Here is a 10,783-nt window from a genome sequence, read left to right on the forward strand (position 1 = left end):
ATTACAGAGAAGGTGGTTGAATTCATTGCTTTGGACAACCAGCCCATCTCTTCGGTAGGGAATGCAGGTGTCTGTCATCTTTTGGAGCTTTTTGATCCACAGTATGTCTTACTTAGATTTTTGACTGAATTTTAAAGTTATACTAAGCTATTGCACCACTGTGAGTAGAATTTTTACTTTATATGTGTCCTTTTTCTAATGAAGCCATTTTTTGTAAATGAAAGAAAAAGGCATGCAGCGCTGCAAATAGAAAATATATCAAACTTGGACTTGCTATGAGCAGATAATAACCAAAAATCACATCAGGACATGGGCCAAAAAGCTGATCAGGACATCCCCAGTGACGCTGAGAGACTGCTACATTAACATAAAAAATAAATAAAGAAAGTTGTTATTTGGAATAGATTAAAAATGACAGGACATTACAATGTAAATACGAATATTGTTCATATACAGGTTAACTTAATGCACAAAGAGTAGAACGGATTTGGTGGAGTGATGTCAAAGAGTGAAATGGCTGAGCTGGGATGTTATATGATATACCTGACAGAATTGTGCAGGACGTCAACAGTGTCTGGGGACATGGTGTGTTGACAAAGTTCTTTCTCAATGTGATTGTGAGCATACATGGGTGTCAGTGTGTGTGTGTCTCTCTACCTGTGCGAGTGTCTCTCAATCATGTCTTTGTCCCTGTAAATGCACTTGTGCTGTTCTCCATCTAAGTTCCCATGTTGGTCTTAGTCACCACACCTTAACTGATTACTTTTCAGCACACAGCAATGGCTTTCCACAACTCCATTGTTGTCTGCCTTCGTCCTGGATCGGTGACTTAATGGAGAGATTGAGAAGAGGGGGGTGAAAAAAATAGTACATGTATCTCTAATTGGAAAGATGGAGTGAGAGATGTGCAACATCACTGTGTGTCTGTGTGCAGAGGAGAGAAGGAGAAAGGTAAGGTGTAGGTGGTGCGACGTGTTCTCTGAGAGCTGTGGGTGCTGTTTGAGTGCTGGAGGGAGGCTGTAAACGATACCCTTGTCTGATCCCTACTTGCCCCACTCTGAGGCTGCTCCACCCTGGGCAGCCCGGGAAAGAGTGAGGGTCCCCTGGGAACTGGACAGGGCAGGGAGGGAGGGAAGAGGGGGTGGCTGCATGGAGGCCAGGCTTTCAGCCACTATGAAAAAGAGCGAAATCAAATACAAGCAAAATCTCCTTCAATATACTGTATCCCTCACCTGAGTAGGGCAGCTAGCTGAAAGCAGATCCGCAGGGGCGACTGTACAATGGGCCCTGGGAGGACAAGAGGAGAGGAGAAGAGAGATGCAGTTAACTAAAAAGGGGAGTGGGGGAAGAAATACCTAAGTTGAGTGTGAAGGAGAACAATCTAGTGTTCCTTGATACAAATTTCAGTTCAAGTTATTTTAGCCTTTGCACTGATGTTAAGCCAGAGCATTTTATTCTCTTTATTAATTGTTCTTCTTGTACTTTTCCTTGATTCTGCAAACACTCTACTTCTTCAATTTCTTCCTTTCCAGGTGCGGGCCATTGTAGTGTGATCATCATTTTTATTGAAGTTATTATATGAATACACTTCTGTAATCTTTTGCACAGAACTTTGTCTTCCATATGAAATCCATCCATAGTTAAGCCTTGCACACACTCTTTCATATTACTAGATGAGGGAAAAAGTCTGGCTGAAACAACCAATATTCTGCACTGAAAATACATAAGAGTTCTCAATGTTAATCAAGCACGATCATTTGCAGCATTACACCCAGGATGCAGCAATTATTTTTAAAGAAAGCAGCAAACCTGTTTTAATGAGTTATTTCGACGTTGGGGCATCCAGCTGCTGCCTTTAAACAGCTGAATATTCATAAAAAGGTGTTCTAAAATCAGTGTTTGACCAAGCTGTGCTGCCTTAATGTAACAATGACCATATCAATGCGAAAAAATAACTTTTCCATTGTGAAAGGGGATAAAAATTCTGTATGAAATAGGTGACATATTCAGTGATTTGGACCATCCACACTAGAGCTATGCAGTACCAACTAAAACTTGAACTCAACATCAGCAGGATTACTTGATTTATACATACTGACAACTCCTTTGAGGTGAGGAGGGGTAGTAGTATATTATGTGGATGATGAAAATTACCATTAAAATCCATGAAACACATAAACATTCATGCAATATATCATCATATTGTCATTGATTTTTCATCATTATTTATTTACCAGCTCAACCTTTTTGTGCAGGTACCTGACACTGAAACAGGGGAAGCTGATGGACCTGACACTGAACTCTCCACAGTGACCTGCAGTGACATAAGGTGCATGTTCCTCTATGTACAAATGTTACTACTGTACACGTGAATCTGGCAGGCTGCCAGCAGAGGTTACGTGTGGTGAGGATGACACGTGTGTTAGCGGACACACAAGAGCACGCCCTCACACATATATATAGATGAACATCCCACCTCTTTGCCCTCTTACTCTCTCACACACCTCTCATGTTCCAAGGTGTGAAAAAGATGGAAAAGCACCTCCAGCCAAATCACTTCCGCAGCTTGCCTTGGTTCTTTTCATGTGTGTGGGGTCGCTCACAGTGAAGGTCTCTTCCCCAGCTGAGGAGGGCCGGCTGCACGCTCTCTGTAACCAGATCCTGCTGGAAGTCATACAGTGTCAAAGCAGTAAATAGCCTTACAGTTGAGGTGTTTCCTATTGGGAAATATTACTACTCCATGCACACAAAAGCAACGATACACACAATTATTGGAGCTGATATGTTGATGTTGCTTTTTTTTTTCCAGAGATGTAAATTAAATTTAAGCCAAAAGCAAAAAAAAAAACAGGGGATAAGACTGAAAGATATACTACATTCAAAGTTGTAGGCTGTGAAATAATAGAAAAATCAGTTTAAAGTATCAAGAAATGATAAGGAGACAAGTTTAAGTGGTTTACAACAATACAGATGAAGCACAGAACATACACAATCATCTGTAAAATGCACATCCTTCAACATGCAAATCCAGCAAACACACCCATACACACACACAGAACGCATGCACAAAGCCATGTAACTGATTCCAAAGCAGCATTGAGCACTGCGGATAATTGGGAGCACCATTGTGCAGCTCCTCAATGGGCCGGTTACCCAAGAAGCCTCATGTTCGTGTTCATGTACATTTGCTTTGAAGGTGGCGGACACAAAAACCTGAACCCTGCCCACAACAAAGCCCGGAGAGACCCTGCTTCACCCAGGACGTCTTTCATGGAGAGAAGCACAGAGATAAATGATCTTCTTCCTTGTGACAGTGTGTGTATGATGTGTGTGACATTGTCAGTGTGTTTATGCAGGCAGACATGTTTTTAGGGATGGGCAGCTTGTCATTATAGAAACCACAGGATGTATTTTGTCAAAATAGTTTAACACCTTCCCTTCAGATGATGTAGAGTCCTGTGCTTTGGGACCCTTTCAAAATAAAGGGGAAGACATTTTTATTTTGCATCTTTTTTTCTGAAATATATTTAGAGTATATTTTATTCATTTTCTATATGCTCTCATTTTGCAGATGGCTTAGGATAAGCAAACTTTATGCATATATAACCCCATTGGTTGGGGGGGAAATTTACAAGGCTGTACTGCTGATCTTTTAGTGTGACGACAAAGATTTTTTTCTTGTGTTGGGGCAACTGTGGCTCAGTGGGTAGAGTCTGTGGTCTATCAATCGGAAGGTTGGTAGTTCTATCCCAGCTCTGACTGTCACATGCCCAAGTGTCCTTGAACAAGACACTGAACCCCAAATTGCTCCCGCTGTTGTTCAGCTGTGTGTGAATGAATATTAGCTAATACTGATAGTCCCACACTATAGCAGACTCTGCCATCAGTGAGTAGATGGGTGTGAATGGGTGACAAATAATGTTAAAGTGCTTTGAGTAGTCAGAAAGACTAGAAAAGTGCTATAGACGTAAGTCAATTTACCATTTACCATTATGGGAACTTACAGCTCCTGTGAAGAGTTTTTATCTGGTAATGAAACAGGTTGAAATTTATACCGATGCCTCTTTATGAGCTACAAACCAGAATGACCAATTGTATAGGCTTATTTTCAATGTCCAAATCCACTAACCCAGGGTAGGCATCAATGGCAAGCTTCCAAAACACGTATTTTAACATTTTCAGAGCAAATTTTCAAAGTGAATGATATATTTTACTGTTAAAGAAATAGCATGATGGGATGTTTTGATGGAAAAGATGTTTTTTTTAAATGTACTTCTTACAGTCAGTCTTAAATGAGTGTTTGGTTAAAGTCAAACAGTAAACGTATTGATGAGTTAAACAGGGAACTTGCAGCTCTAGATCTGACTTGTGTGTCCCAGTCACCCCTTCCAGCAGAGGGAAGTCACTGTGAGCTGGTGGCCTCTGGGCAAAGATTGAAAGAAGATAAACTGACGAGAAAAAGAACTGGGAGCTCTCTTTTTCCCAGCTGATAATTACATTGCTTAATTTGCACATGAAGTGAAGCAGCTTCTTGTGCCTGTAAAAGTACTTTGTTATTGCAATGAAGACCAACTTTCTGAGCAGAGATGTTGACTCCCTAAGTGATCTTATCAAAACTGTATTGAGTTCCCCTATAGTTGCTTTATGTTTCAGAGTTACTTTATGTTATTGATTTTATAAAACCATTTTTATTGGAGTTTATTTGCTATTGCTATTTTTTGACTGTATACTTTATTCGAAACCCTGTCTTCAAAACCAAATTTCATTCACAGGACAAAGCAATCTCGAATATGACTTATTAGTGGTAGACAAAGTTTTTTAGACAGACTGTTGTAAAAATATTACAGAAAAAAATCAATACCCTCCACACAAAATATAAAGATCTGTGCTTATCAGAATCCAGACACCTTTTCCCATCTACAGGAGTGTCTCTGGTCCTGTAATTTCCCTGTAACATCATCGTACCAACATTAACTTTGGGGATAAGAATACTACAATTGCAGAGACTGTGAGTTGAAAGCACTACCAAGTAAACTCATTAACGATTAATGACATCACTGAGGTGAGGCATGCTGTGCAACAGGTGCTTGTTTCATCACAGCTGCATTGTGTGTTTGAGTGATCATTAAAGGTTACGCTACAGTACATGATCATACAGACCTGAGTGGTTAATGAGGGGTGAGGGCTTCAGGGGGGAGAGATCAGAATAGCCCTTTATGTAATTTACAGTTGAATCTATCTATCTATCTATCTATCTATCTATCTATCTATCTATCTATCTATCTATCTATCTATCTATCTATCTATCTATCTATCTATCTATCTATCTATGCGTCAAGTCCCCTGTTGCTGTCGCTCTTCTATCCCTCTCACCCTCCCTCTCACTTATTGTTCTGTCTCTATCATCCCATGGTGTCCCTGCTCTCCACCCTCTCTCTCTCCCTCTCTCCCTCTCCCTCTCTCTCTCTCTCTGGGACAGCAGATGGAGACTATGGCCCAGTTCTGCCTTTTGTTCTGGGTCCCCAGAGAGGGCAGTGGCTTTTTGGACAGCACACAGCTCGGCTCCTCATATCTCATACAAATGCAAGCGCCTTTTCTTTTCATTAAAAAAAAGGAAGCAGCGGAATGCACATATTCTGAATATACTTATTGAAATGAGCATGACCACAGAGCCTTTAAATCTTAAACTAAAGTTTAGTGATGCCTATTGGGTTTAATCCCTTTGTTTTGCATTAAACATGTCAACAGTACAATTTTGGCTTGCCTGTAATTAATCCTTTTTTATCTTGATGCATCTAAAAATGTAATTTGCCTCAGCAGTGGGTACAATGTAAAATCCTCCTGGTATTCATGAGCATGCCACTTGTTGTCTATTAGATGTTGATACTATACTTGTCCTTATAAAGCAGGTCAGGTTGTGTTAGAGGGAGGTAAAGCAAGAGCTCGAACATAGAGACATGACAACAACTTTAAAAAACAAAGACATGTCAAAGTGCAACAGCTGTGAGAGAGAAGAGTGTGTAACACGTCCATTTTTTTCTTTATCTTGTCTTCTATTCCAACCCACAGCATAGACACGCGTCAGTGCATCTCAGGTTCTCTCACTCCACCTCGTTGTTGTTTTTGTCATAACGTCCGTGCATTAATAATTAATGATCGTGAAACAGTGAAACCTTTACCTGACCAGCATCCCACCTGTTGCAGATGTTTTTTTTTTCCAGCTTTCACTTCCTAAGGGTAAAACAAAAAAAAAAAACCGTTATTGAGCAGTCTTATATCAACATATAATGCAGTCTTTAATTTTAAAATTAAATCAAGCATTAATGTGTGCAATTACAGTACTTTATAGTTTTAACTACTCTTTGCACAGCAATAGTAAATTATTTACGTTTTGATAGGTTAGGGATGAGGTTGTTTGAAACAACACCATATTTATTTTTGAAAACCAAGAAATCATAAGCAAATAGGCTACACTTCATGGCTTTGTATCTTTTACGATTTAAAACAAATACATTAAATAAAAATGTATATTTCCATTTAGATCTGGGAAGAAAAGTTCTATCCTCGTTCATATTCCTGCATAATATATATACTGTATATGCATTCGTATATGCCACCGCTATAGTGGCGACAGACGATACTGTTAATTTATTAAATTTTCTGCTGCGGTAACAGTGTAGCCCATAAGAATAAATGTCAACAGCCTATTGTTCAATCGTCGAAAAAAAGACCCCAAAAGTGTCAGCATAGGCTATTTAAATCGACCGTCTTTTAAATGTAGCCTATTTTAAAATCACTATTACATCCCCTGCATTTCCCTAGACATTACTGCCTGTGTCGTTATATTTTGCAGCATCTCTATATCATGTTTACTGAAACTTAATCTCCTTTCACCGCAACACGAACTCGTTGCACGCCAGTCCACAGTTCTACCTGCATAAATTGTGTTAATAATTTAGCACATCATGCTCATTATATTTCCCTTTATTCCCGAGGCGAGCGAAGGGGTAGCGGCTGTGATTGGTTGAAAACAGTGGGTGGGAGACAGGGCAGTGACAGGTAGCAAACAGGTAGTTAAACAAGTACTATATCATGAATTATTTTTGATGTATTTTGATGTTTTGTACCACGCTGCAAAACTTTTAGACATTAGCCAAAATTTAAGGAAAAGAAAACAATATCGGCTACATGATAATCCCTGCCAGTGCCACGCAGCCAGATCCTGTGAGCGTGCGTGGTGCGTGCGTCGACGTCCACATGCTAGTGTTTGAATTGATGGAGAGAGAGTGAAAAGGGCAGAAAGAAAGGAGAAAGAAAGAAGTAGAGAAGAGGAGGAGGAGGAGGAGGTGTACTGACGTCGGTGTGTGTGTAACTCTTTTCTTTAGTTGAGAAAAGTGTGTTCCCTCTCGAGTCAGGTCCTCGGGGACACGGTGGGGACCCACGAGCGCTCACCAGCTGACAGCGCGTGCTTCATTGAGTCCATCCAACACCTCAGCCCACGAGCCTGCCAACAATAGAGTGAAATGAATGCATACTCCCCATTACCACAACTGGTATTCACCAAATGGACGAGATGGCAGGAGTTCAAGAAAAAAAAAAACTTCTCGTAAATGAGGAGGTGATAGTTATAAGTAACATTGTGCTTTAATTTAATGCGGGTTTTTTCACTGTGTGAAAGTTACCCTTAACACAAAACTTTATCACAGCACTGTAGGACAGGGGGCGCGTGCACCTGCAGCATATGGCGAGCGAGCGCGTGTTGGACACGTTTCATGTTGCTGAAAGTTTACTATAAATTACGTAAGAGAAGATCAAGCGTTAAAATGCCTGCTTGTTTGTGTGTTTTTATGTGCGTGTATTTTACATATAGGCCTAGAGAATGCCTTCATATCGTTATACAGTAATTTGGTCGTGTACTTAAAAGTCCCTCAAACCAAGGCCCTTAATTCAACTCAGGCTCCGTTTTAAAAATTAATTCAAAGAGTGTTGTTTTTTGCGTATGCCTACGTGCTTTTTTTTCCCAGACAAAAAAGTTGTATACACTTTCTTTTAATAAGCCCATTCTTTTAATATTTCAAAATATTTTTTCTACTACTTTAACAAAGCCATTATTATACCTCTTGATAGCAGCTAATAAAATGTATGCATGCTATGTGTATACAAGCTTTTATACCCCTTATTTAGATTTCACCTAACCCCAACAAAATCTATAATTATTATTATAAATGTATTATTATTATTATTACTACTATTATTATTATTATTATTATTATTATTATTATTATTATTATTATTGTTATTTTAACAACAAAGAGCGTTTTTTACGATGAAAAAAAGGTGAAAAAGGAAACGTCACATTATAGTTTGCTTTTTTATTCCCAAAAACAAATTAACAAAAACAATAAATGGCAAAATGATAGCTTTTCTGAACAAATGTAACTATGGAGTTATAAAAAGCAAATCAACGAAAACATATGCAATAAATACATGTCAATTAATCTCATCCAGTGAAAGCAAAAGACACACCAGTTCAACTGAAGATACAAAAGAAAATACAAAAGAAGGCAGCATTGATGGCTACATTAAATTAATTGAAATTGGCAGTACTACAGTAGCTAACAGGAAAACGTTATTGTCTATTGTATGAAATCGAAGTCGCATTTCTCAAGCCTCTGGCTCGTTTATCTCTTTAAAGTGCACATAGGAACTTTTGAAGTTGCAAAACAAATACATTACACATACAACCAACACATAAAACAATATTTCCAATAAAAAAAAAATTGAATAGCTTAAACAAAATCGTTTTAATCATAAAATTTCAGCAATCATCCATAAAGGTATGAATTTGTGGAAGACTGCTTTTTGGTCGGAGTGACGTGGGAGATACCCATGGCAGTGCTGCGCGCGACATGGCAGAGGGGTCTTCCAGCCACGTCTCCATGGAAACTAGACATATTAGGCTATACATCTCTTGGCAGAACCGAATTAGGCCTATCACACATTAAAAACATCTTTAGATTACATTACAAGTTAATAAAATATGCTTTAATTGTTGTTACAAATTTCATGACGTTTTTGAAGAGGCTTTCTTTCTCCTTCAAAGGCTTTTTGTCAGCAACAGGCAAGATGTATGATTGACTCGGTTCACGGACGGCAGGTTGTTGAAAGCCAAAGTGAGCCTTTAATATAGTCTGCTATTTTTGTTGTAAATGTTCAGAAAGAAGAAACGGTGTGGTGAGTGTGTCTGGCTAATTTGAGATCTGAAAGATCCTCCTCTTCACTTGAGTGGAGCTCCATCGCTATTTCATCCGAGTCACTGCAGTGGGAGTGGGGGGAAAACTCTCCGTCGCTCCGGGGGGACTCTTTCCTTCCTCCTGCCCGGGCGGATGAAGTAGACGGCGAACGCATCGCTTCTTCCACCATGGCTGAAAACGCCCCGTCGTCGAACGAGGAGCAAAAATGATTCCCGCTGATATGAACAGGTAAGCTGCTATCTGAGACGGGCACAGAGGACGAGGAAGCCTTGTCCTTCGTTAAGTCACGACCAGCAGCGGGTAAAGGCATAGTGTCACACTTTGGCGAGTTGTTGTTATTCTTTGAGGCTTCGTTATTGCTGCTTTTGGAAGGCACTGGACCTTCGAGCAGATCAGCCAGAGCGTTGATGTAAATCTGTGCCATCTGTAAAGTTTCATACTTGGAGAGCTTCTTGTCGTTGTCAAACGCTGGGATGACGCTGCGCAGCTCGTCAAACGCGTGGTTAAGCCCGTGCATCCGTCGTCTCTCACGCGCGTTGGCGGCCACGCGCCTCTGCTTGTGGACTCCGTTTGCGGGTCTACTGGACGGAGCTCTCTGTCTCGCGTCATCATCGGGCCCGGTGACCGTACCCTTAAGACGGCACAAGTCCCTGACTTTGAGCGTAGAAGAGGAGGGGCTCTTGGCAGTTTTTCTGTAGCTGGGAGGGCTGGGATGGCCTGCGGACCCCGGGGAGCCACTTTCTGAAAGATCAGGAGAAAAACTTTGAAGTGAGAAAAAATAAGGGAACTGGTTGTGTTTAAAAACAAGCCTTTGCAAATGCATGTATTCTTTTTTAAATGTTTAAAATGCCATACGCATTAGTATATATAACTGTACAAATGCACTTTACACTTTAGTCCCTATCACTTTAGTAACTTCCGTGCACGCAAAAGAACGCAGTCAAATCTTAGAGGATCTTAACTGCCTGTTGCATGTGAAGTTGCATAGCAGGCAATGTTACTTTCAAATTGTCCCAGATGAAATTGGCAAGACCTCTTACCTTGATAGGAGCCGTTGCTCGAGCAGGGCGAGTGCCGCAGGTATTCTGGTGAAGTGGCGTGTGCCGCGCAGGTGCCAGGCTGCTGCACCAGAGCCAGCCAGGCGCGTGGGTCACTGCCGTTGTCCACGAGCGTCAGTCCAGGTTCGTAGCGGGACTCCTCGAGCGGCTGCTTCTCTCCCCTCTCCATCACTCTCGGGCTCTGCTGCCGCGAGTCAAAGAACTCTCGGGCTCCCTTGCTCCACTCTTCAACACTTAGAACATCCATTTTCCCAAAGACCACCGAAGGTCGGTAATGTTAAAGTTAGAAAAAGTTATTGGAGGCACGCACTGCAACGCTGTTGCTCTGTGTGTCGCGTGTGGGACTCCTTCTCTGGTGTCTCAAGGCGCGGCGTCCGTTTAAAAAGCGGCACGCGTCTGGGAGCCCCCCTCCTCGCGCTGGTCGCGTGTTGACGTCCAATGAGAAGTCTCGTTAAAGCCCAAGAGAGGTGA

The 10,783-nt window shown here is 41.0% G+C and overlaps 1 protein-coding gene across 1 annotated transcript; it reads right to left on the reverse strand.

The window, feature by feature from the left end:
• Positions 1-8,449: 8,449 nt before the first annotated feature.
• atoh1a (atonal bHLH transcription factor 1a) lies at positions 8,450-10,783 on the reverse strand. The gene is made up of 2 exons (XM_034692427.1): positions 10,295-10,783; positions 8,450-9,995 (listed from the first exon to the last, which is right to left on the reverse strand). Exons 1-2 carry the CDS (start codon positions 10,557-10,559, stop codon positions 9,214-9,216), a joined length of 1,047 nt encoding a protein of 348 aa, XP_034548318.1. The 5' UTR covers positions 10,560-10,783; the 3' UTR covers positions 8,450-9,213.

This window comes from Notolabrus celidotus, chromosome 9 (assembly GCF_009762535.1).
Source record: "Notolabrus celidotus isolate fNotCel1 chromosome 9, fNotCel1.pri, whole genome shotgun sequence".
Taxonomy (NCBI): domain Eukaryota; kingdom Metazoa; phylum Chordata; class Actinopteri; order Labriformes; family Labridae; genus Notolabrus; species Notolabrus celidotus.

What these genes read in the sequence shown, in the direction of transcription:
- atoh1a (XM_034692427.1), bottom strand. Translation starts at nt 10,559, where the DNA reads ATGGATGTTCTAAGTGTTGAAGAGTGGAGCAAGGGAGCCCGAGAGTTC. An exon ending in GAGCAACGGCTCCTATCAAG is followed by an intron (nt 9,996 to 10,294) that starts GTAAGAGGTCTT and finishes CTGATCTTTCAG; the next exon opens with AAAGTGGCTCCCCGGGGTCC.